At 36.5% G+C, this 27,489-nt stretch overlaps 1 protein-coding gene across 5 annotated transcripts; it reads left to right on the forward strand.

The window, feature by feature from the left end:
• Window positions 1-1,919: 1,919 nt before the first annotated feature.
• On the forward strand, window positions 1,920-26,109 carry LOC122730061 (dol-P-Glc:Glc(2)Man(9)GlcNAc(2)-PP-Dol alpha-1,2-glucosyltransferase-like). Of its 5 annotated transcripts, none has more exons than XM_043969264.1 (4): window positions 1,920-2,276; window positions 3,055-3,252; window positions 11,024-11,342; window positions 25,975-26,109. In XM_043969264.1, the coding sequence occupies exons 1-4, from the start codon at window positions 2,115-2,117 to the stop codon at window positions 26,064-26,066; spliced, it is 771 nt and encodes a 256-aa protein (XP_043825199.1). In that variant the 5' UTR covers window positions 1,920-2,114; the 3' UTR covers window positions 26,067-26,109. The 5 variants fall into 5 exon arrangements, with proteins under 5 accessions (XP_043825199.1, XP_043825201.1, XP_043825196.1 ...); XM_043969266.1 differs by lacking the exon at window positions 25,975-26,109 and adding an exon at window positions 5,079-5,128 and having other exon boundaries at window positions 11,024-11,154; XM_043969261.1 differs by lacking the exon at window positions 25,975-26,109 and having other exon boundaries at window positions 11,024-13,117.
• Window positions 26,110-27,489: the final 1,380 nt, after the last annotated feature.

A 27,489-nucleotide genomic window follows, 5' to 3' on the forward strand; every position in this document is an offset into this window, starting at 1 on the left:
AACCTGAAAAATAGAGAGCCAAGATGGCAGAGTATAGGGTGGGACACAGATGAACTAGCCTAACATTTTCCTCCAAACAACTTTAAAATAACCCCTTAAATAAAATTTTGGAGTGGCAGAGCCAATAAAATGTAAAGCTCTTAGCAGAGTGCCTGGCACATAGTAGATGCTTATTCCCTTTCTCTAAGTGGTCAATTGAAATTATTATACCAATTTTAGTAATTTCTATTTCCTTAACATATATTACTTTTTGTGTGTGTTTTTTTAAACATATATTACTTTGTAAAATTATAGCTGTGTATAATGTTCCCTGTTGTTCAGTTGTGTCTGACTTTTTGTGATCCTATTTGAAGTTTTTTGGCAAAGATACTATAGTGGTTTGCCATTTTCTTCTCCAGCTTGTTTTACAGTTGAGGAAACTGAGGCAAACAGGGTTAAGTGACCAGCACCACCTAGCTGCCCATGTGATATTCCCTAAGAAATCCATAACTTTTCTGATTGCCAATATCTTTTTTTACTTTGTAATTTTTCTAATTTGTATCTGAGTTCCCCCTTTTAAGCAAAATCAAGTTTATCAGTGGCTTATCAATTTTACTTATCTTTTAAAAAATTAACTCTTTGATTTTATAAATTCAGTTGTTTTCTTGTTTTCTATTCTTATTTACTGCTGATCTTTTTAATAATTATTTTTATTTTGCATTTTTATGTAATTCCTTTTAGTGCAAACTTAATTCACTTATTTTTACCTTTTTTTCCTAGACATTCATTGACATAATTTTGCATGTAAGAACTTGTCTCCCTCACATATTTTGACATAATTTTTAAACTGTCTCTCCAATTTTATTTTTTAAATTTCTTTAAACTAATAAATTTCATCTTTTCAGTTTCCAAGTAGTTTTATAATTTCCACTCCTGATATTATTTAGTTCTAATTTTATCCCACTGTAGTCTGAAATATAGCGTTTATAATTTCTGCCTTTTCTTATCTGTGTAGCACTTCCCTATGACCTACCATGTATCAATTTTTGGAGGTGTTTCATTTCTGTGTGAAAAGAATGTATGTACCCAGTTTCTCTGATTTAATTCTTGCTATAAATTGTAGTACTTTATCTCTATCTTCTTGTACTATTGTTAATCTTAATTGCCAAATTGTTCAAAGGTATATACATTTTAAATTGCTTTGTTACATAATTGTTATTTTTCCTTTAGTAATTATGGAATTAACCCTTTCAATTAATTTCAATTCTCTATCAGATATTTGCTGACATTCTTGTTTTTCCTTTTAACTTGCAGATTACGTGATGTCTTTTAGAACAGTCTCAATGTTAATCAAGCCATATGTAGATGAGGAAAAAGGGGGAGGGTGCCTTTACTGAGAAAACTCAGACTATTTTGACTTCCCTCTTCTCTATGCACTCCTCCTTTTTCTCCAGGCTCTGATAATGAGATGGCTCTTCTCTTTTTCCAAGGCCTACCAAACCCTAAAGATGTGCCCTTGATCTCTCTCCAGCATATTGTTCTTGTACTTGGTAACTGAAAGACAGGGTAAATCCTTAAATACTGTCGTGTACCAAGTGAGAGGGAAGAAGCGGAGGAAGTACTAACAGAGAACAGGGGTCTGTGTTGATTAAGAACCTCTCCTACTTTTCCCACAACTGTGTCACTCTCCTTTCAGTTCTCTTCGCTTCCTTTCAATGAGGGAAGTGTAAGAATTGGAAAAGGCTATATGTCCTAGGTTGAACTGAGGGAACAGAGCAGAGTGACACATTAGATGAACACAGAGCAGCTAAGCTTTCATCGCTAGAACTCGCCCTCTAGTGCTTCCACTCCCTTTTCTCTCCGCCCACCACAGGCCCCTCCCAACTATTATAGCGGCTAAGAGCGTTCCCTCGTCCGTCATTCAAACGCTTCCTCCGGAAACAGCTACCCCGCATAGCTCTTACTGCGTACTGTTCCCTTCTGTCGCCTGGTCTTCACGTGGGATCTATTGCTTTGTGTCTTGCGAGTTTCTCAACCACCCGCGCCTGCAGAGCCCGGGGTTCTGGTCTGTCAACCTAAAACTAGGACTTCCGGCACTGAAAATTGACCTGGAGGCGCTAGACTTTTGGTTGAAAATGGAGCAGCTTGAAGGCTACTATTTCTCGGCAGCCCTAAGCTGTACTTTCCTGGTCTCTTGCTTCCTGTTCTCCCTCATAAACCGGGCGCTGCGGGAGCCCTACATGGACGAGATTTTTCATTTGCCACAGGCCCAGCGCTTCTGTTGGGGTTCCTTCCAGGTGAGGATCCTCCACCCGGCCCTTAGCACTAGTCTTTAGCGGACCAAGAAGGGCCTTCGAGGTCTGGGGCATAGTCTTCATCTTCCCGCAATTTTAACGGAGAATCTGTTGCAGTCCTCTTTTCCAAAAAGAAAGGCCCTCCAACAATACCTCATTCTAAGGCTTTTGTGGGTGCATTTCGTATGAGCTACTGAGGCTACTGGTTATAGTTATTTCTCTTAATGATCTGACCCGCCTGCTGACTGTGGGTCGGTCACTAAATGCTTGGTTAAGAAACAGCCACCCACTTCTGGCATCCCTCTGCAATGCAAACCAGATACCAAAGCACTGTAGCAATTTGTCTCTCCATTGAATCTTAGCGGAAAAACTCAATGAAAATGGTGTCCACTATTTGTATATCAATAGTTTGTAACTATTAGCCAGATAGATATAACTTCTCCCCAATATCTATTTAAGGAAGAAATCTTGACTCTTCTAAGGAATCTTTATGTAGTCTAACAGCATGACTTATATAGGTTTTCAGGTCATTAAACCGGAAGAGAAAGATTATTTAGTTCAATTTTTTCATTTTGCCATTTAGGCAGCAGTTCTGGGGAGTACAAAAGTATACAGCTAGTTAATTGCAGAGACGGAATTAGAACTTAGGTCTGAGGCTCTCTTTCCTATACTGACATGATAGAATAATGAAGAAAGTAAAATGAAAAATATTCCTGTCTTTAATTTTTGATACTATATTTTGTAGCATTATCTTTATTACGATCTTTCTTTCATTTTTAAGTGGGATCCCATGATCACTACACTACCTGGTTTATACCTGGTATCTGTTGGAATTGTAAAACCTGCCACTTGGATCATTGGATGGTCTCAACATGTAGTCTGCTCCATAGGAATGCTCAGATTTGTTAATCTACTCTTCAGCGTTGGCAATTTCTATTTACTCTATTTACTTTTTTGCAAGTTACAACAGAAGAACAAGGTAAGTTCTATGATTAATTCATTAAAGTAAATGTGTAAATACACAAACACGTTTTGGTTAAGTAGTTCTCTATTATGTGGAATCAATCTAGCACTTAGTATATATAACATGATATTTCTTTAAAAATAAAGCAGAAATGTGCATTATTGTTAAATTTATAGTTATATAGTTTAAGGACCTTTATTGATTATTAGAATTAAATGTAAACAAGCAATAGTTGATTAATGAAAGCAACACTTACATCTGGGTGTGTATTTTCAAGAAAGTCCAAAAGAAGTTACAAAAAAAACAATGACTTATGATTGTAAGGAGAATTATTAGCCAAATACCCTGGCTAAGTTCCAGCATACAATTTGACAAGCTAGTGGCTAAAAATGAATGACATATTTGGCACTACTTATGCCCAAACTTTGTAAGCTTTCCAAGTATGAAAGGGTAGAGAGATTTTGGTTTTTTTTGTAAAGGTTAATGACTATGTAAAGATAACACTAGTACTACAGTGCTATGCAAACTAACTGGGACAAAGCAAAATAGTTAAACATATTAAGAAAATCATTATTATCAACAAGCATTTATTTAGCTTCTTACTGCCGTGTATTAAGTAATGGGGATTTTTTTTTAAGGGGCAAAAAACCCTACATTCAGAGCTTACATTCAGTTGGGGGAGACAACATGCAAATAATATTCAAGTTATGTAAATTGTAAATTGAAGGTTATATCAGAGGGAACTTCCCTCTACCACAAGTTGAACCTTAAGAAAAAGGAAATGTTCATAACAAATATACATGGTCCAGCAAAATAAATTTCCATATTGGCCATACCCAAAAATGTATGTCTCTGTGTTTTAAGTCCATCACTGCCTGACAGGAAGTTGGTTGCATGTTTTATCTTTAGTCAGCTGAAATAATGTTGATGTAATAGAAATTACTCTATTCTAGTTCTTTTCACTCTGAATAAATCTAGTCTTGATTTCTGTAAAAAGTGGTTGTTTAATTTAGATTCATTGTTTATGTATGCCAGTAGTAGACTCCAAAATAATTTCTATATTCTGTAGTAATTTTGAACAGAAATTCTCTTTATATCTGTTGGCCCTGGGTACCACTGGTAATAGATATGATGATTTATGTCATACCATGCAACTTTGATGAATTTATTTTTTCATTTAATTTTTTTAGTTGACTCCAGTATTTTCTCAATAAATCAATATATCCTCTACCAAAAAAGCAATAATTTTGTGTCTTCCTCACCTAAGCTTAGCGCCTCAGTTTCTCTTTTTTTTTTAACATTACTGTAGCTAAGGTTTTTAACCCTCTGTTAAATAGTTGTAGTTATAAAGGTATCTTTGTTTTACCACTGATCTTATTGGAAAAGCCTATAACTATTCTCCATTTCTATCCATTTATTCCTGTATTTTTCCAGTGTCTTTAACAGAGATGCGTCTGGGATTTTGTCAAAAGCCTTTTCAACATCTATTGTGATTTTTATTATTTATGTGATTAAGATGATTTATTATGTTTATAGCCCACCTCATCTTTTACGAGCCCATTTAAAAAAATATAAATTTAGCCTGGTTCTAGTGTATAGTCTTCCTAATATTTTGCAGCCTATTTGCTAATATTTTATTTAATATTTTTGCTTCAATGTTTGTTAGAAATATTGGCCTATAGTTTTATTTATCTCTGTTTTGCTTCTCCCTGTTTTTTGAGGCATCTGGTGGCACAATGGATAGAATACTGGGCCTGGAATTAGGAAGACAAGTTCAAATTTGGCTTCAGACACTAGCTATGTGACCCTGGGAAAATCACTTAAATCTCTTTTTGCCTCAGTTTTCTCAACTGTAAAATGAGGACAATAATAGTACCTTCCTCCTAGAGCTGTGAGTATCAAATAAGATAATATTTGTAAAAAGTGCTTAGCACAGTGCTTGGGCATTATATGAATGCTTATTGACTTACTGAGAGTATATGAAACCTTTGTCAGATAAACTTTCCACAAAGAATTTTTTTTTTGCCCAGTTACCAGTTTCCCTTAAAATGTTAATCTTCCCTTCCTTCTCCTTTTAAGATAAGGTCCATATTTATATCACAGAAAATAATTGAAAAGGTCCTTTTTCCTGTTTGTTTTTAACAGTTTATGTAGTATTATAATTAATTATCTTTCATGTTTGATATAATTAACTTATAAATCCATCTGTTACTAAAATGATTGTTACTTGTAAATTCATTTTTAGATTCTCCAATTTCTTTTTCATATATTAGGTTATTTACATAATCTGCTTTTATTAATCTGGTTATTGTATATATATATTTCTAAAGTAGCCATTCATTCCTTTAAGCTGTCAACTTTCTTAATATACTTGGGCAAAATAGTTTCTTCTGATTTCTTTTATTTCTCTTCTGTTGTTCTAAAATGTCTTTTTTAATTTTAAAAAATATTTTAATTTTTTTTCCAATTACGTATAAAACATTTTTAGCATTTTTTTAGAAAATGTGAAATTTATTCATTATTAAGCATAATGCCATAAAATTGAGTTTGATGAGAGCAGAAGCAAAAGTTACAGTAATGAATACAGTTTACAGAATGACATTCTAAATAATGGGTGGTTCAAATAACAAATCAGAGCAACAACAAATAACTATGTGAAAGAGTGATAATGAAGAGACAATGTCAAGATTTCCAGTGTGCAACTAAATCAGTTCTTGAGAAAAAAAATTCTCTGAAAGCATTTAAAAAACATTTTTAAAGGCTTGATGAACTAACATAAATTAATATTCATTTAAAAAAATTTTGATTTCTACTCTCCCTCCCTCTCACCCCATCCTTTTTTATTTTTTGATATAGTTTAGTTTTACTCTCCCCTTTATTTTTTTTTTATTTTTTATTTTTTATTTTTTTTTAGTGAGGCAGTTGGGGTTAAGTGACTTGCCCAGGGTCACACAGCTAGTAAGTGTTAAGTGTCTGAGGCCAGATTTGAACTCAGGTACTCCTGACTCCAGGGCCGGTGCTCTATCCACTGCGCCACCTAGCCGCCCCTATTAGATTTATTTTATTATTTTTTTAAATATATTTTTTGCAGGCAATGGGGGTTAAGTGACTTGCCCAGGGTCACACAGCTAGTAAGTGTCAACTGTCTGAGGCCGGATTTGAACTCAGGTACTCCTGAATCCAGGGCCGGCGCTTTAACCACTGCGCCATCTAGCTGCCCCCTTATTAGATTTATTTTTAAAGATATTTTTATTTATCAATTTAATTGTATTTTTGCATTTAATTTTGTTGATCTGTTCTTTGATTTTCAGAATTTTTGTTTTGTTGCTTAGTTGGAGGGCTTCAAATTGTTACTTTTTTTTTTAGTTGCCCGTTAATTGCTTTAGTCTGCCTGCCCAGTTAATTGCTTTAGTCTTTCTAAATTTTCTTCTAAGGACTCCTTTATCCACATTCCGTCAGTTTTGCTATGTTGTCTTATTGGTGCTATTTTCTTTTCTTTTTTTTTTTTTGTGGGGCACTGAGGGTTAAATGACTTGCCCAGGGTCACCTAGCTAGTAAATGTCAAGTGTCTGAGGCCGACTTTGAACTCAGGTCCTCCTGAATCCAGGGCCAGTGCTTTATCCACTGCACCACCTAGCTGCCCCAGTGCTATTTTCTTTGATGAAATTTTCCATTGTTTTTCTGTTTTGTTCTTTGAACCACCAGTTGTTTAGGATTAAATTAGTAAGTTTCTAATTAATTTTAATTCTTTCTTCAAATCCCTCCATTTAGTATAATTTTATTATGTTGAAATGAGAAAATCACATGTTTAGCATTTCTGCTTGTCTTTATTTTTTCATAAGGCTTTTAAAACCTAGTAAATACATGATCAGTTTTTGTAAACATGCCATTCACAGCTGAGCAATATATAAATTTCTTTCTGTTCCCATTCATTAATTTCCAGTATCATTTTGTATTTTTCTAAAGTTCTATTTCTGTCCTTAACTTCTTTGTTGTTGATCTTTTGGTTAGATTTGTCTAAGTCTGAAAGGGGTACAATAAGGTTCCCTACTATAAGTTTTATTGTTTGTTGCCTCCTGCAATTTGATGTACTTTTACTTTAAGTATTTATATGCTATACTGTTTGATGTGTATGTGTCTGTATCTCTGTATATAAGTATACATATGTGTGTATATATATATATATATATATTTATGAAGAATTGATTTTGATTCATTTTCTATAGTGCCTCTAAGCATTTTTCTCTGCTTTTCTCTTTTTACTATCTCTTTTTACTGTAGCCATATTTGAAATCATGATTGCTATTGAAATTGGAATCAAGATTTTTACATTTGTCTGAAGCATATTAGATTTTTCCTCAGTCCTTCATTTTAACTTTATATGAATCTTTGTGTTTCAAACATATTTCTTATAAACATGTTGTTGAATTCTGTTTTCCTCTTCTATCCTCTTTCATTTTATGTGAGTTCATCCCATTCATATTCATGATTAGTATTGTGTATAACCCTTTTTTTCTTTCTTCTTTTAGTTTTTTTTTTCTTTGTTCACTTTCCCCTTTTGCCATTAGGCAAAAGAGTTTGCCTAATACTTTCTATCATAAATAAAACAGCCTGTTTCCATTCTATTTCTTCTCTTTGTCCTGCCCTCAATCCCAGGTTTTTATTCTTTTTTCCTTTCCATTTAAGCCTTTCTTGACATTGTCCTCTCCAATATTGGTGTTTGTTTCACTTGTCATTATTCTCTTATAACTATCCTTCACTCTCTCTTAAACCCCTCTCTTCCCTCAGTCCTCTCACTGTTCTTATTTCCATTTTGAGTTTAATATAGTTCTATACTGCAATCTATATATGTGTGAATGTATCTAATTGTGTTCCATTTTCCTTTGTTTGATTCATATGAGAATAAGATCCACTAGCATGCTTATCCCCCCTACCCTTTCCTCTATGTCTAAATATTCTATTTTATGTACTTCTATGATGTGATGAGTACCCCCCTCCTTTCTCCTTTCATTCCTAGTCCCTATACTTCTCATTTCTTTCTTCTCCTGATACCATCAAAAAGAACAAAGCTACCCTCAAGTCCTAAAGTTCTAAGAAGTCATTTATTATCTTCCTATTATCATGTAAACAGTTCTTGTTTTTTTCTGTGCTTCTCTTTTTTATGCATTTCCATTTCAAAATATCTACTCAGTTTGGGCCTTTTCATTAAAAAAATGTTCAAAAATCTATTTCATTGAGGGTGTTTTTTCCATTATTTTATATTAAAGTTTTGTGTACTTAGTTTTGCCTGATAGGTTATTTCTTGGTTGTAATTTGCCTTTTGGAATAGTATATTCCAAGGTCTATCTCTATGGTAGTAGTGACCAAGTCTTATATGATCTTGATTATGGATTCTTGGTACTCAAATTGAAGTTTTGGTGGTTTTTGTTGTTTTTTTTTTAACCTCGAAGTTTTGGATTTTGATTGTGACATTCCTGGGAGTTTTCATTTGGAGCTTTCCTCCTGTAGGTGATAATTTAATTATTTCTATTTTCACTTTTACTTCTTATTCTTGATTTCTTGGAATATGGGATCATGAGTATGTTTTTTTTTTTACCTTTATATAGCTTGCCACAAAATCATGTTCTGGTATTTCATATATATATATATGTAGGAGTCTTTGTAATTCTGGGACAATTCTGCTTCTCAGTGTATCAATATTTTTTTGAGTTCACCATTTCCTAAGTGGGAACAAGACTTCTAGGCCTATTAGAAGTATTAAATACTCCAAATTGTTTTTAGGTGGATGTTTTTTAGTCTTACAAAGATTCCTGCATCTTTTATGGTCATTGGACTTTGTGTGACCAAGAGTGTTTTAGTCTAGCTTTTATTTAAAAAGTGAGTTTCATCAGTGAAAATTACATTTTTCTCATCCACAGTGTTTCATTCTTTGTATTATCTTGCCATTGACAAGTGTTTTTTTTCTTCATAACATTGTTTAGCAACTATTTTTTACTGGTCTTGTTCTTCCAGCTTCAAGAAGCCTATATGACACTCTATGGACAACTCAAAAGTATGAACAGCAGTCATATCCATCTGAAGATCTTTTGTTTCTAAGAATTGTTGTTCAGTCATTTCATTTGTGTTCAATTCTTCATGGCCCCATTTTGGGTTTTCTTGCCCAAAGATACTGGAATGATTTGACATTTCCTGCTTCCATTTTACAGTTAAGGAAACTGAGGCAACAGGATTAAGTGACTTGCCCAGGGTCACATCATAAGTGTTTAAGGCCAGATTTGAACTTCAGTCTTCCTGACTTCAGGCCTGGCACTCTGTTCACTGCACCATCTAGCTACCTTCTAAAGATTAATTAGACTTTTTTTACCAGCAATAGTTTGTTATTTTGCTGCTTTGTTTTTCATTTTGACTGTACTTTACATGTCAGTGTGATTGAACTTTTTAAATTGTGAGCTTATCCTTAAAATGCTTGACTCCCCCAAACCAGTAGCATTATCTCTAATAACCACTGAAATATGTTACTTAACAGCTACAATTTTTACATGTTCTTGGATTAATAACTGTTCAAAAGATAAACTTAAAACACAACAAAAGAGCAATGAAACATATGTGTGGCACAGAATCCATCACTCATCTGATAAAAGTGGAAATAGACCAGCTCAATCTCAGTCATTCTAGTGTCAGAAGCACATGCACATGACTGTTTTTGTCACAAAATGAAATGATACCAAAACTATTGGTTGTCCCAAGTAATTTGTCTATCATTGTAAATGTTTAAACATCTCCATTCTTAGAGCCCAAGGAATTTTTTTAATTCCCTTCAGGGACTATCATGATATATAAAGGTACATGATAGATGTTTCATAAATAGTTATTAATGAGCATTCTACTATATACTATAATCCAACTGTAGACATCTCCAGTATAATTTATTTTATAAATTATTTATATTACTTGGAATACAATAAACATAAACTCATATTTAAAAAAACCTCTCAGCCACAAGAACTCAAAAGAACTTTTAAGTAGTTGTGGTAATCTTAAATTCTTTCATACTAAGATTTCAAAACAAAGAGTTCCTACTAAGGGGAACAATACAAACATTTTCAGCCAATTACAAGATCCATAATTTAAAATGTTATTGTTGCCTTGTAACTTTTTTTTGTTGGCTGCCAAGCAAATTATTGTAAAACTGGTTTGTTATTATTTGTTTACCATTGAGTTCTAAAATCAGTCAGACATAGGTTCTAAGGATGCAAGGACAAGTATGAAATAGTCCCCTTCTTTAAAGGAGCTTATAGTCAACTGATTAAGATATATAAAAGTATGTATAAAATAAATGCAAGGTAATTTCAGGTGGGGTGGGAATTAGCATTAACATTTTGTGGGATAAAGAAAGACCTCATATAGAAGGAGGTATTTTACCTGAGTTGAGGAGGGAGTGAATTATATGTATGGAGACCAGGTTATTCAAAGGCATGGAAAAAAGGAATGTTTGTATGAGGAACAGCAAGGAGATCAGTATACCTATGTTCTAGAATTCATGTGGAAGGCTGGAAAGGTAGGTTGGAGGATAGGTTAAGAAAAGTTTTAAGTGCCAGGTATATTTGTGATTTTTTAATGTCTTAAGTTTAGTGTTCAAAAACATCATTTTTTTTCTTAAAGAACCATATGTAGGCCTTTTCATTAACCTATAAATGCCAAATTTGATTATTAATTCAGAAATAAAATTTATTAGGTACCTATTATGTACAAAACACTTTTACTAACTATATTTTTTACCCTTCAGGCTATCTCAAGTATCCAGAGAATTTTGTCAGCTTTAACGATGGCAGTTTTTCCTACACTCTATTTTTTTAACTTCCTTTACTATACAGAAACAGGATCCATGTTTTTTGTTCTTTTTGCATATTTGATGTGCCTTTATGGTCATCATAAAACTTCAGCCCTCCTTGGATTTTGTGGCTTCATGTTTCGCCAGACAAATATTGTCTGGACTGTGTTCTGTGCAGGAAATATTATTTCACAAAAGTTAATGGAGGCTTGGAAGATTGAGCTACAAAAAAAGGAAGAGAAACTTCCATCCATCAAAGGACCACTTTCAGCATGTAAGAAGATACTGTACTTTCTTTTCGATTATGCCATGTCCTTTAGGAACTTGAGTATACTTATTGTTTTAACATGGCCCTACATACTTTTAATAATTGTATTTATTGCCTTTGTAGTTTTAAATGGTGGAATAGTTGTTGGTGATAAGAGTAACCATGAAGCCTGTATGAATTTTCCTCAGCTATTCTACTTTTTTACTTTTACTCTCTTTTTTTCCTTCCCTCACCTTTTATCCCCTGCAAAAATTAAAACTTTTCTTCACTCAGTGTGGAGACACTGGGGGCAATTTCTTGTACTTACAATTGTCTCCTTATTTTTAGTCTGGAAATTCACTTATGTTCATAAGTATTTGCTAGCAGACAACAGGCACTATACATTCTATGTATGGAAAAGAATCTTCCAGAGACATGACTCTGTAAAATACTTGCTTGTTCCATGCTATTTGTTTTCTGGTTGGAGTATTGCTGATTCACTGAAATCCAAATCCATTTTCTGGAACATAATGTTTTTCATATGCTTGTTTATGGTCACGGTTCCTCAAAAACTTTTTGAGTTTCGTTACTTCATATTGCCTTATATAATTTATAGGCTTAACCTTCCTATGCCACCTCTGCCCAAGCTACTTTGTGAATTGGGTTTTTATATGATTATTAATTTTGTAACATTTTATCTCTTCCTGAACAAGACATTTCAATGGCCAAATAATGATAGTATTCAAAGGTTTATGTGGTGACCAAATGAATATCTTGCTTCATATAAGCAAATTTATATTTGGAACTTTTCCACAGTGAAGATGGGACTTTATTTAATAGCAAGCCAGTTGGTGTTTATGTGGTTAGACACAATTGTGAAATACAATTTGCTCCACATGATGAAATATCGAATTAACCTAAGTGTTTAAAGCCCTTTTATTTACATTAATTAATCAAGGATGTCCACAAATTATGAAAAAAAATGGAAAATAAAAAAATGTTTACATTTACTTTGACATATCTTTAAAATTTTTTCTAACTATTAAAAAACACTATATACACTAAAGAAGGATGATTATGCCTTAGTGGTACTAAAAGTTATTTTATTTTTGCATCCACTAAAAATAGCAAAAGAAAAGAAACTTCAGATATTTGCACCTGATTAGATTGTGGGTGGCTTCAAAGACTTCAAATATTTCAGCATTGGAGAGGTTTAGGAATCAGATTATAATTAGCGTTTAATATATATGTGTATAGTGTAGACCTTTCACATATTCTCATTTTGAAAATGTCATGACTAAAGCTAAATTGCACTGATACTTATTAAAAAGAGAAATGGGGTCATCGAGATATATTACCAAAGAAGTCTTAGAATCAATCTCTTTATAAGAGTTTTAAAAATACAAAAGTTTCCTTTCTTGAATCATTTAATTGCCACTGTCTTAGGTAAAGAAAGATGTAGACAAGATGACTTTTTGAGGTCCTTTTGATCTGGTAATTATATACTACAGTGGGAACTTATAAAGCCCAGTTTTAACTAGTAGTTAATTTAGTTTCTTGTGGGGGTTTTTTTTGACACATTGTGTAAATCCTTTTGCATTATTCTTTTAAACCATTTTCACATTTTCCAAACTGATTTGAGGATTTTGTTGCATGGAGAAATAGCTGTATTTTTATATAATTTGTATTATCTTTCTGTGAGAGATTCTTTTTACTTCCCTTTTTATTTAATCACTGGGTTTGGAAAGGTATTTTGCATATGTTACTGCAAATTATTATTATTATTATTATTATTAAATAAACAAACAGGTTTTCATTAACTTGAATAATGGAATTATTTTATAGGATCTGTGTTATATTATCAATCCAAATATAAATATAAATGAATATTATCAGTCCAAATATAAATAGGTTTTCTTTTGTATGGAGGGGGGAAAATATCATTAAAAGAGATCTTAAATGGTTAGTTTTCATCACAAATTTACCACATGACACAAACTCCTCAAAAGTTGAATCTTAGAAATATAGAATTTGTGATGAAATTTTTTGTTATCCTCTCATGAATAGAAATTGGGTTCAGGAGCTATCATTCTGATCTGGCTTCAAAAGATGAAAGAGATTCTTCTTTCTTCTTCTTTTACTTAACAACTGGGTTTGGAAGGTATTCTGCATTTCTTACTGCAAACTTATACATGAATTATTCTTTTATACTGTAATTTAGTAGAAAAGGCTAGAAGGGAAAATTTTTTATTTCAGGAAAAATTAAAAGAATTCTGTACTCTGGGGATATTTGGTCTAGGGCCATTAAAATTACAATGATCCCATTTGGTCCTTACAATAACTCTGGGAATTAGGGGCTGTAATCCCCATTTTATAGATGAAGCAAATGGATTAAGTGACTTACCTAGGGTAACACAGTTAGGTTTGAGACCAGATTTGAACTCAGATCTCCCTGACTCCAGGCCCAACGCACTTAAGTATATCATAGGATGTCCTATGTGACATCTTAAATATAGCTATATCTGGGAGCAGCTAGATGGCGCAGTGGATAAAGCACTGGCCTTGGATTCAGGAGTACCTGAGTTCAAATCCAGCCTCAGACATTTGACACTAGCTGTGTGACCCTGGGCAAGTCACTTAACCCTCATTGCCCTGTTTAAAAAAAATATATAGCTAAGTCTGGTGTTCAAATAGATCTGGCTCAGGTCAGCCCCATTAATTTAGGTTCAATATTGGAATGAAATGCAACACTTGTAGGTCATTCAACAGTTAAAAAAAGGAGTTATACTCAACTATAGCAGGAAGATCATATGCATGTAGGACAAAAATTGAGTTGATTCAGCAGATTTACTTATTATTTACTTATTATTACCTTAATTAAGGAAAGAGAAGGGTTTGCTGAAGTCTTGCCTAGAAGTTGAAGAGAACAAATTAAGAGCAATCCTTAAGCAAGGGAAGAAGTGAAAAAAACCTTCTTGGCACTGGTTTAGGGATTTTAAGATCACCACTATTCCCATCCTCCTGTTCATATAACCCTTAAAGACTGATTTTGCTGTAAGATCTTCTTGTGTACCTAGTGAAGGAAATGTACCTTTGGTCTTCAATATCTTTTGAATTGTGTTTTTATCTAGATGTTTTTGAAGCCAAGAAATACATAGTGTTCCTACAGAAATGAGACTAGTCAGCCCATATGACAAAGAAGTTCTCATTTTGGAAAGACCTACTTCTAGATCTTTGATGTGGTAGTGATAAGAGCAGTTCACAGTTTGCCTCCCAATGTAAAACTGATTATGGATAGGAGCAATACAAGTAATATTAGAGCCAGAGAACAGATGACATTTATGAAACAATTACTGATCTTGGGTCAAAGATGTGTAGTAAGGTAGCTACCTTTTTGGATGCTGCCTTTTCCAATATCAAGGTCAAAATTTGAGATTTGCTTCATTGTTCACCACCTACCAGCCAGGAGCTCCCTTTACTTGGGACCCCAGGAGCAGCAGGGAAAGAAAGGACAAATTTTGACCTTTTAGAAGCCTCTTTTGGGACCACCCTCTCTCACTAAGGCTAGAAAAGGAATCTTATCCTTATTCCACATAACTGAGGATTTCTACAAAGTCAGTTAGGGGATTCTCTTTTTTTTTCCAGATAATTATACCTAATTATACAGAAAAAGTGTCAGCCTCCCCACATCCAGCTTCCTCCACCCAGCAGGAGTATGCACAGAAAACCCGGGCACTGGCTCGCTCCTCCAAGCAAGGGTGCGCAAGGAATCCCAGTGCCCCAGCTGGTCTTGGGGGCTGTCCCTAGAGGTGCTAGCGAATTAGCTTGGGGTATGTGGGTGGTCAGCCTGAGTTTCCTGTGAGAGAAGGGTTTTTTATTCTGGAGTGGGAGTAGTGAAGGGAGTAGAGACAAGAAGAAGCACAGGTGGCAACTACAGGACAAGCAGCGAGCTAGGGAGAGGGGAGCGAGCGACCAAGGAGACGGAGGAGGAGTGAACGACCAAGGGGAGGAGAGGAGACATGAGAAGGAAAGAGAAAGTTGGAGGAAGCATCTGAGTCCGGTGGGTGAGGTTACAGGTTGTATTTCCTACTTTTTTATTGTCCTTATCTCTAAGTTTGTTCCACATCAATAAACCCTGTTTTTTTGTTTTGTTGAAAGGAGGCTTTTTAATCTTGTTTCTTATTAGTCTGGGAGAAGCAGTTGGGGAGAGGGTAGTGTGGAAGAGAGGAGGCTTGGGACTTAGAGGTACCCCGTTGTGTTCTGAGTCCCAAAATTGCAACTAGCCTCCCAATGAACTCTTCCCATATTAAATTTGGCTCTAAAAGATTGGTTGCCCATACAGGGCTTAATGAACCTGGGGAATCTTTTAAAACTCCCCTTACAGATTGGAAGCTCCAGCCAGGAGTTTACAGTTCCAACCCCAAAGGAGAGGGCCTCTATCCATTCTATTCTCTCTATATTCCAGACCACTCAGAACCATGGCCCCACCACCCAGGAATCAGTGTAACTATCTTATTCACTTTGTCCTTTAAGCCTCTCTTATATGCCAACCATGCAACTCTTAGCCCAACCCTTGAGGAGGAATTGCTAGAACCCGCAGCTCTCAGATTTATGGCCACCAAAGTCCATTTGAATATTCTTCTTGTAGCAGGTGAAGCTGTCAGTATATAGGCAAAATGGCATTCTTTTAGGAACTAGGTGATTGGAAGTAGAGGACCATCTAGCCAACAGAAAAGGCACTGTCCCAGATCTTCCAGCCTTTGACAGAATTAAAACTTCTTATGAGGGGCATTAATACTCAAAGCACCCAGAAAAGTGGGATTTCAAATGTACCATTTCTGTTTTTATAAGAGGCCTCTTGAGCCCTATTCAGCTTGTTAGAGGAAGCATCTTACATCTCCTAACTATAGTTATCTTTAGAGGAAGAGTGATGGCATCATCCTGCATCATATGTTCAGTAGTAATGACTTTTCAAAAGTGATATGGAGGCTGGCCACTTCAAGAAGCCAGAAGCTTCTGAAACTTAATAATTATTTGTCATGGCCACCTTGCTTACCCAGTAGTTGACTCAGCCTACTATTTATGGACAATGATCTCTCAAAAACTTGGTCCCCATGAATCTTAAGTGGTTGAAACTGCTAAATAGACTGGCTTGTCTTCCAGGACTGTACTGGGTCCTATTTGAAATAGGCAGACTTATGGGCAACTTGGCAAATTGGAGACATAAGGATATCTAGGTGGGAATATGGGTTCTCCAAAGTGCAGAGTTCAAATAAGCTTTGGTCTTTTTAACTCTGGGTAAGTGAATAATATGTTCTGGATTCTGTCCAGCATCATATAGTTTTTCTCTCTCATTTGTTCCCCAAAATTTGACCAGGAAAGGCTAAACTTTGGATTTTCTTAGAGTTGATCACCTAACCCTGATTTCTCATGAGTACCACTCTTTGATCTATGGCTTCTGACACCGTGATTTTATCTGGCCCAATCAATATTATTTAATCAATTTGTGGGACCTCCTTCAGATCTCATCAGGAACTATACCTCCATGTCACTTCCTGGTCATTTCCAAATCAGGCTATACTACATGCTAGTGCTATACTTTCTGACTTGATTTTATCTTGTCTTCCCTTATTAGAATGTAAGCTTCTTGAGAATAGAGACTTTTATTTTCTTGTATTTGTATGCCCAGCATTTAGCACAGTGCCTAGGACTTAGTAAATGCTTAATAAATATTTTATAAGTCATTTTTGAAATGATATTTTATTGTTTCAGTCAGCAAAACTTTTCTCCTTCTCCTCCCTTCCCACCCTCAGCCAGTTAAGAACAAAAGAAAAACAAAACCCTTTACATACATACTGCAATACAACTATAAGCTGGCTCGGCATCTTTAGGCCATTAGCTGCCTTGCCAACTGTTAGCTGTCTTCCCCACTGAACCAATCTGTAAGGGCCCGGCCCCCTCCCCAACTGCTTCTTCCAGACTCACAAAGAAATCAGATTAAAAAGTCTCCTTTCAATAAAAGCAAAAAACAGGGTTTATTTAGTAATAAATGTAGAAATAAGGACAAAGAAAAGCAAAATATACGACCTGTCTATCCCCTGCATCTTCTCGTCTCCTCCTCCAATAGCCTGCACTCTGTGGGTGTAGCTGGCCACTGCCGCTGCCACCTTCACTCTCCGTCTCCCTTCTACTCTACCCCTGGTTGCTCCATTTTCATCTCCACCCATCTCCTCCAGTCGTCCAGTAGCTCCTTCACTCTACGTCCCTTCTCCCCCCACTACGTCTCCCTGTGTCTCTTTTTAAAACCTTCTCTCAGAAACCTTAGGCCAACTGCCCATGCACACCAAGCTAATTTGCTGGCACCCCCAGGGGCCGTGCCCAAGGCCAGCTGGGGCATGGAGATTCCATGCGCACCCCTGCCTGGCAGAGCAAGTTGGCACTCTCAGGGCCTCCGTGCATACTGGGGCATGCCCAAGGCTTGCAGGGGAGGAAGAGGGGGGCCTGGAGGGAGCCATGCAGGGCTTTTCAAATTTTTAGGCCTCTTACATGGGGTGTTTCCTTGATGAAGCAGTAAAATAACAGAATATCATAACCTATGCTAACAAACAATATTCTAATAACAATATAGAAAGGGAGAAAAGGAAAATTTGTCCAGAGGGGCAATTCCTCATGGACTTGCATTTTGACAATGTCTACAGAGGGAAGACCTCTGTAGAAAATACATATACAGATGGTGTATATAGTTAACAAAGGAAAACCAAATTGTTAATTTATAAGTCCTTGAAATCTTGTCTTCATTGAATGTTAAGATGCCATCAGGGAAAACTGATTCTGGTCTGGATTCTGGTTGTCTCTGGATACCTTACTTCTTTAGCTGTTGAACTGCTGGGATTTTCACTAATCTTAGTATGGCATTTGTCAAGGATAGTGGAATGTGATAGATGAATTTGGCAGATACTCAGGAGCCCATCTGAGTGGATTACTGGCTGATTTGACTAGATTAGTACTTGACTAGATTCTAAGCACATCTGCTGGTACTTGAGAGTACTTAAGAAAGCATGGTTCTCAGAATCTAAAAAAACTTTGAACTTCCAGCCCAATCAACCAACCAGCTTGAAGAACCTCCCCATTCTGGGAAGGGATAGGAAGGAGGAAAAGGGAGCCTGTGCATGGAGCGCTGTCTTTTTGGTTCCTGACTTGGTGGTGATGGCAGAGAACGATGGAGAGGAGCTGAGGAAAGATAGGATTGCGAGGTTGTAGGAATTCTGTTCTCAATCTTTCTCTTTCTATATTTCAATTAAACACTTAAAAATCTAAACTCGTTTTATCAGTGATTTTAGTCAGTTTCCCCCAAAACTGCGGGAACAGATTAGAACCCACATTTAGAATTTTAAATTACACACATTGTTAAAATGTTCAAATTAAACAATGAAATTTCTTCAAAATATAACTCATATAGAACAAATTTAAACTTCATGCATACAGCATATTACATTCCCCCCTGTGGAGGATACTTATACCCATATGCAATACAGAATTGAGGCAGTTCTGACTTCACTAATACTTTTCACCACCATATGTCTGGATCAAGGCCAAATTTAGTAATGTATCTGTGATGACACCTGAAAATGTTATGGAAAGGTTACCATACCACATCTTGTGGTTCTGTAGACATCCAGTAATTTTGCCTCAAGTGGATGGATTCTAACAATGCCACCAGACTGAATGAAAAAGCCAAGTTAAGTTAAACCAGGTGCATGTGCTGGAGCTTCCATGACACCAGGCCATTATTTGAGTGAGAGAGGAAGAAACTGGACTATGTCCAGTGATTGTGCTCTACATAGCTGCTATCATAAGCAAACTGGATGTATTTGGCTGTTCTCTCAGCCACATCAGGGCATCTTACCTGTACCTGTCTCTCCTGTTGTACATATATTCTCTCCAGGGCCTGTGTTGTGGAGTTGAACCATCTCCGTCAAGCTCAGTGTAAGAGCAATTAGTCTCTGAAACGGTAAGTTTCCATAATTCATAAATTTCATATTAATTTCACCAAAGACAATATGATGGTAAAAATGCATGTTATGCTGCATAACTTAGGACATACTTGTAATATATACAATAATCCCAAATGATACCCAGAGTATACATAGTCACAATGACATATAAATGATAAATGAATATAAATGACTGATGATATTAAACATTATTACAGAATCTTCATTAGACAAGTAAACCACATCATCTTGTCCATGAATTCTCTATCTAGTACAATGACAATAACAGATACTTGAAGTGATAAACATTTTATCAAAAGGAACTAAAACATCAGCGAGACTCAATATGTTCATTAACTGCCTTAAAAATCAAGCAATAAGGTTCGATAACCCTTTGCAGAAATTAGAGCCATATGCTCTTGGTGGAGAAGTTCTTTGCCTGCCTCAATTCCGCCATAGCTGAAAGATTCTGGGAATCCAGCTGCAAAGATATTTGGACAGAGTTTTTGGTTAGAGCTACAAGAGGCTTAGTAATTTCACCAAAAGAGGGTATCTACTGATAAACTGGTTTGCCATTTGGCCCAGGCTTGGGCCCTTTAACTGGCAAAATAGGAGCATTACATAGAGAATGATGGCATGGAACAATAATACCCTGGCTTTTCAGAGCCTCAATTATAGGGATGATCCCTTCTATGGCTTCTTTAGACAATGGATACTGTGGAATGGATAGAGGTGGTCCCCCTTTAACCTTAACAGTAACAGGCATAGCAGATTTAAGGAGCCCCACCTCAGTAGAGGATAAGGCCCATAGGGACTTAGGAATGTCAGAGGGGATCTTGGATGTATCCACCACTGCTCCTTGAGTGTCTGCAATCAAAATTGGTAAATGAACAGTATCCTCTGGCAATTGCAGAGAGATGGCCCCATCTGGAGCACAAGATATGGTTGCTCTAAGTTTGCAAAGGAGATCATGACCCAATAAATTTACAGGGGCATTGGACATAAGTAAAAATGAATGTTCTACTGTTAAAGGCCCCATAGATACCATGCCAGTCTTTGGGCTTTACCTGAGACTCCTAGCACATTTAAAAGATCCTAATAGCATTGCATCCAGGGTCTGGTTTACTCATTAAGAACTGATTTAGAGGCTTCTGTATTCAACAAACAATCATAACATGTGTCCCCAAACTTTGAGGGTCACATGGGGTTCATTACTCTGGGGAAGGAAAATGGATTGGTTGTAAGAGGGTTAATATATTCAGGGTCTGGAAAAAATAAAACTTTCAGTGTCTATTGTCCATTCCTCCCCTGTACACCGTCATTTCTCTGTCTCCCTCTGAGGGATTCTAGAGTTACCCTGATCCTGATTCTGTCCTTCTGTACCTCCCTGATAGGGTCTACAATTATTCCGATTCAGTTTATTGCCTTGGTTGTTTCCTCTCTGGTAAAAGTTTCCATGATTATTCCTATTTCCCCTGAAAAAATCTTTTAAGACCCTCAGTCACTGCCTGCCTAAGTTCCTGCTTTCTAATTCTACATTCTCTCAACGAGTGTCCTTGTTTTTCACAGTATTGACACACTTTAGGGGGTTTGTACTGACTTTTAAATGCTTGACCTGAAGCACTGGTGCTAGAATGCTTCTGTGGGTAGGTTTTGCAACATCCTGCATGGGGGGAAGTTTCTGCTAACCTGATTTTAAAGACTATTCAAAATCTGTTTCTGAACTCAGGACATTTCTAGCAGAGGGAGCTGTACAATCCTTTCTCTCTTTCCAGAGTTTTATGAGGAAATGCCATGCTATAATATTAGTAATGGAGAGAAGAAAAAATTGCAATCACTAGAGCTATTATTATATTACCATAATAAGGCTCACATTTAGTAAAATGATCCCAGTAATATTAACCATGGGCTCAGTGGGGAAGATAGATTCACTCATCCCGTCATTCCAAAATTTTTTTATTGTATGGATGAGGAGAAATATTAAATCATGGTGCAGTTTAAATGGACTGGCTTTTCTCTGATCAGCAAAATAAACGCTAAGGCTTGAGAGGCTTTTGAAATTAAGGGAGGCAGTGGGGGGTGGGGTGTCTTTTTTTTCAATAAAGCAAAAAAACGGTTTATTTAGAAATAAATGTAGAAATAAGGACAAAGAAAGCAAGAAATATGACCTGTGAACTTGATCTACTTCTCTTTTAACTTTCTCTCCTGCTGCCATGAACTCTTGGTCGCTCCCTCTCTATGGGTGTGGCTGACCACTGCCTCTGCTGCCTTCACTCCCTGTTTCCCCTCTGCTCTAACCCTGGTTGCTCAGTTTCTCATCTCCACCCATCTCTTTCCCCAGTCACCCTGTAGTTCCTCCACTACATCCCTTCTCCACCCTGCTACATCCCTGAGTCCTCTTAAAACCTTCTCTCTCAGAAACCTCAGGCCAACTGCCCACTGCATACCAAGCTAATTCGCTGGCACCCCTAGGGGCTGTGCCCAAGGCTGGCTGGGGCACGGAAATTCTGTGTGCACCCCCACAGTCAAAATAAACTTCCACATCAGCAATGTCCAAAAAAACTTGTCTTATTCTTCACTCTGAGTATTTCACCTTTCAGGAGGGTAGGTAGGCATATTTTTGTCAGTCCTCTGAAATCATGGTTGGTTATTATGCCAATAAAAGTTCCTAATTCTTTCAAAATAATTTGCTTTTACTATATTAACATTGTATAAATTATGTTTTACTGGTTCTGTTCACTTCATTCTGCATCAGTTCAAGTGTTTCCAGGTTTCTCTAAAAACCTTTCCATCAGTTTTTATAACACTATCTATATATGTCATGGCTTGTTCATCTATTCTCAATTTATGTGCACTCCCTAAGATTCCCATTCTTTGCTACCTCAAAAAGAGCTACAAATATTTTTTGTACATCCTTAGAGTTTGTTTTGTTTGGGACTCATCCTTTCCTTAACTTACACTTCTTCTAATTTTTCTTCACCCCATCTCTCCTTTCCTTCCTCTTTCCCTGTTGAGTAAAATGTATTTCTGTACCAATTCCATGTCTGTGTATTCTTACTTCTTTTGACCATTTCAGATGAGAATGAGGTTAAAGTGTCAGCTGCTCCTCTAATCCCGGCCTCCTTGTTTGAATCATCCTGATTATGTGAGATAATTTTCCCTAATCTTAGATGATTTTCCCTAATCTTCCTTTCCTTCCTCCTCCAAACTCTCAGTGTATTCCTCTTTCCCTTTCTTTCCATTCTTCTCTTAAGATCAGCAGGACATCATAGAACTACTCCCAGAGGGGCAGCTAGGTGGCGTAGTGGATAGAGCACAGGCCCTGGATTCAGGAGGACCTGAGTTCAAATCTGGACTCAGACACTTGACACTAGCTGTGTGACCCTGGGCAAGTCACTTAACCCCCATTGCCTCACGTCAAAAAAAAAAAAAAAACCTCCTTGCAATGATAGTATTAAAATATAAACAGTTTGTTCTTGGTTCAGTCTTTTATCGTGTTCATTCGTATTTATTTGTTGTTTCTCTTCACTGTTGTGTCTGAATTTCAAAGTGCCTATGCAACTTTGGTCTTTTCATCAGGAATGTCTCAAAGTCCTCTATTTCATTAAAAGTCTGTGTTTACCTCTGAAAAATTATACTATTTTCTGGGTAAGATATTCTTCACTGTAAGCCTCCTGGAATATTGTATTCAATAAGTTTTTCATTTTCTATAGTGGTAACTGCTAAATCATGTGTGATAATGACTTGGCTCCTTGGTATTTGAATTCTTTCTAGCTGCTTGCAGTAATTTTTCTTTGATCTGGAAGCTTTGGATTTGAACTATGATATTCCGGGGAGTTTACATTTTGGGGGTGATCAGTGGGTTCTTTGTATTTCTACTTTGTCCCTCTAGTTTTAAGAAATCTGGGCAGTTTTCTTGGAAGAATTTTTGAAATATCTTGTTTAGACTCATTTTATTGGTTATAGTATTCAGACAAATGATTCTTTCTCCTCTGTTTCTCAAGTCAATTGTTTTTGTTATAGTATACTTTACATCTTCTGCATTGTGTTTTAATATTTCTTGTTGCTTTATGAAATCTTTGGCTTCTATTTGTCCCTGTGATAAGAGACTTGCTGGCTTAACATTCTTACTGTCATTTACTTAATGACTAGCTTCCTGTATTACTTAATATAGATCTTCCCCTTTTGACATCTGTTCTTTGATCTGTAAATCATTCTCTTATTTGTCATTTGAAATTCCACTATACTCATCCTGCTAGGCAGCTAGGTGGCCCCAAGTTCAAATCTGTCTTCAGACACTTATTAGCTGTGTGACCCTGGGCAAGTCACTTAACCTCAGTTGCCTTAAAAACATCTGGGACCATCTCCAGCCATCCTAATATATCCTGCCACTGGACCCAGATGGCTCTGGAGAAGGAAGTGAGGTTGGTGACTTTGCACAACTCTTCCTCACTTAAATTCAGTTCATTGCAAGTCATGGTCCTCTTTGAGAATGAAGGACAAACAACAATTCATCCTGCTAATGTAACCAAAGACTATATGATATAGCTCACTGGTGTAAAACTCAAATAGAATTTCAAATTGAAATGCAACCCTGCAAACGGCATATTGACTTAAATCATAAATTAACGTTATTTTGTATTGTATTTTTATATATTTTATTAAACATTTCCTGGTTACATTTTAATTTAGTTTGGGCTTCACCCAGGAATTTTGTTGGCTACACAAATTAGGTATGATTGACAACCATACCTAATCAATGGATCCTTAGACAAGTTTTGCCTCAATTCATGGTGACCATGAAGGGACCTATTGGGTCAGATCAAGCTTGAGTTTTCTAGCCCTGAAGAAACCTCCCAGTGTATATACAACATTGTCTTTTACCTAGGGAGATTTCTGAGTGGGAAAAATCAAATGACTGGTAAAATTGCAGTCCTATCTAGAAAATTTTAGAGACAGGTTAGTGTATTGTGTATTTGTCTATATTGTCTGTCTGTCTCTCATACCTGAATTAATCTATTAGATATAGACAGTTGGACTCTGAGGAATCAGCCAGGCAGCCACACTGATATCTTGAGGAACATGCAGCAGTGATTCAAGACTCAAAAGTAGGGTCTTGGTAGTGTTTTAACAGGAGGCCTTGGGGGCAACTAGGTGACACAGTGGATAAAGCACTGGCCCTGGATTCAGGAGGAGCTGAGTTCAAATCTGGTCTCAGACACTTGACACTTATTAGCTATGCAACCCTGGGCAAGTCACTTAACCCTCATTGCCTGGCCAAAAACAAACAAACAAACAAAACAGGAGGTCTTCTACTCAAATCTATTCCTGATATGGATTCTAGACTTTCTACCTTTCTTGTGTCTCTGAGCTAATTGGAAGAAAATTCCTTTCAAAGGACCCAGTCTTTCTAATACCTGTTTTTTGTCATCTTTGTGAAAATGTCTGAATTGTGTTATCTTCTGAAACTAGCCATACCTGACCTCAGAGATTAATTTTTGATTGAGTATAATTCATTGTTGAAGCTTGATACTCAAATCAATTCTCTGATGTGACTTTAATTACTGTGGTTTCAGTGCTAAACTTACATTCCCAATACACAGGGACTTCTGTTGACCCTTTGATCAAACTTTCAGTGGGAGATAAGTTTTAGTAACTGGAAGTAAAAGAGTGGGAACTTTCTACAGACATTTTCAAAGCTTTCAAAATAATATAATCTCATCTTTTTGTTTCTAATTCTGGCCAGGTTGGAAATGCTCAAAGAGAGACAGATAAGACTGAAGAAATTCTTCCCCTTTTGTAGACAATTAGAGTATTGTAAACTAATTAGAGAACAAATTTGTGAAAAAATCTGTAAACTGAATTATAAAAGTCTAAGAGATCCTAGTAGGGTTTTGGGGATTGCAGCTACCTGGGACTTTAAAAAGAAACTTTGTGAAATTTTCACACAAACAACACACAACACACAACATCTATCACTTTCTTTCATTCCTAGGGAATGATAGAGTATGCTCAGTTCTTAAACAAAACTGAAGACAGTCTCTAGTAATTCCAAAAGGAAAGAAAAGAAGGGAATAAAATGGTTTTACAATTTCAAGCCTTCTCTAGTACTACCTGATAGTAACTTCTCCATCTTGGACAGAAAGAGTTTGTTTAAATCATGAAGCAAATAATTTGAAAATAAGCAAAATTTAACTTTAAAAGATTCTGCCTTCCATTGTTTCTTCCATAGTGAAGAAAAAAGTCACCTAAAAGGTATTGGAGTAGAGTTTGCTTTTAAAGCTCTTGAGAATGGTTTATTAAGAATTACAAATAAGGGGCAGATAGATGGCGCAGTGGTTAAAGCACTGGCCCTGGATTCAGGAGTACCTGAGTTCAAATCCGGCCTCAGACACTTGACACTTACTAGCTGTGTGACCATGGGCAAGTCACTTAACCCCCATTGCCTAAAAAAAAAAAAAAAAAAAAAAGAATTACAAATTGAAAAAGTTTTAGTCTCAGAAATTGTTCTGGTGGAGCGGGATATCTCTTAAGATAGTAGAGTTCTCCTTCAATATAGAATCAGTAGACTTTTTCTATTGTTGAATAAATTACAGATTGAATGTTAGTCTTTATTTATACACTTTCTTTAACCACTAAGGTTATTTTTCTTTTCTGGTGAGCAGGTATTTTCTTCAACTCAGAAGTTTCAACTTTGATCAAGAAAAAGACTGAGGGCGGAGCCAAGACAGCAGAGAGGAATCAGCAAGCTGCCTGAGCTCTCCTTCTGTTCCCTCAAAAAGAAGATTAAATCAAGCCTCTGGACAGATTCCGAAATTAGAGAACCTGCAAAGAGACAGAGAGACACAGTCTTCCAACCAGAGATAATTTAGAAGACTTCAGGAAAGGTCGGTCTGACTCGGGCGAAAAGGAGGCGCAGTGCAGGGCAGTAGCCCAGCGCCAAGGGGGTCAGGGCAAGTCAGCAGGAAGCTGCGGGCCACACCTGAACAACTGAGGCCCCTGGATCCTGGCTCAAAAACCTGGTGTCCCAGAAGGACAGTGGAAAAACCTACCTGCACCAACCGAGAGGGCAAGTTGCCAGCTGGAGAGCCATGAACAGGATAGGCACGACTAGGCCCACTGATCCTAGCATGCTCAGACAGGAAGTGCAGGGCAGGAGAACTGCACACACCATAAAGGCCTCAGTGTGTAAAAAGCCAGTGACACAGCACTGATACCCCAGCACAAAAAGCTCAAAACAGGGACCCTGGTGCCCACAGAGCAGACTTCAACTTAAAAAATAAATAAATAAGCTGCAATAATGAGTAAGAAGCAAAAAAGAACCCTCTCCATTGAGAGCTTCTGTATCAACAGGGAAGAGGCAAACACAAACTCAGATGAGGACAATACCCTCAAATTGCCTACATGTGAAGCCTCCCGAGGGAAGGTGAATTGGTCTCAAGAACAAAAAGCCTTCCTGGAAGAGCTCAAAAAGGATTTTAAAAATCAATTGAGAGAAATGAAAGCAACACATGAAACTTATGAAAAAAGAATCAGCAGCTTGGAAAAGGAAGCACAAAGATTGACTGCAGAAAACAATTCCTTAAAAAATTCATCTGGCCAAATGGAAAAAAAGGTGATTAATTTCACTGAAGAAAACAATGCCTTAAAAAATTCATTTGGCCAAATGGAAAAAAAGGTGCATAATCTCATTGAAGAAAACAATGCCTTAAAAATTAGAATTGGACAGTTGGAAGATAAGGAATCCATGAGACACCAGGAATCAGTCAAGTAGAATCAAGAGAATGAAAAAAATAGAAGAAAATGTGAAATACCTTATTGGAAAGACAACTAATCTGGAAAACAGATCCAGGAGAGACAATTTGAGAATCATTGGACTGCCTGAAAGCCATGATCAGAAAAAGAATCTAGACACCATATTCCAGGAAATTATTAAGGATAATATCATCATTGAAAGAATCCACCGATCACCTCCTGAAAGAGACCCCAAAAGGAAAACTCCAAGGAATATTGTAGCCAAATTCCAGAATTATCAGGTGAAGGAGAAAATACTCCAAGCAGCCAGAAACAAGTAATTTAAATATCATGGAGCCACAGTCAGGATTGTTCAGGACCTGACAGCTTCAACATTAAAGGACTGCAAGGCTTAGAATATGATATTCTGGAAGGCAGAGGAGCTT

This window comes from Dromiciops gliroides, chromosome 5, assembly GCF_019393635.1.
Source record: "Dromiciops gliroides isolate mDroGli1 chromosome 5, mDroGli1.pri, whole genome shotgun sequence".
Taxonomy (NCBI): Eukaryota; Metazoa; Chordata; class Mammalia; order Microbiotheria; family Microbiotheriidae; genus Dromiciops; species Dromiciops gliroides.

Bases quoted from the DNA above. Each gene is read 5' to 3' on its own strand.
- LOC122730061 (XM_043969261.1), top strand. From the start codon at position 2,115: ATGGAGCAGCTTGAAGGCTACTATTTCTCGGCAGCCCTAAGCTGTACT. The intron at 2,277-3,054 runs GTGAGGATCCTC...TTCATTTTTAAG, and splicing joins TCTGTTGGGGTTCCTTCCAG to TGGGATCCCATGATCACTAC. The intron at 3,253-11,023 runs GTAAGTTCTATG...TTTACCCTTCAG, and splicing joins AGTTACAACAGAAGAACAAG to GCTATCTCAAGTATCCAGAG.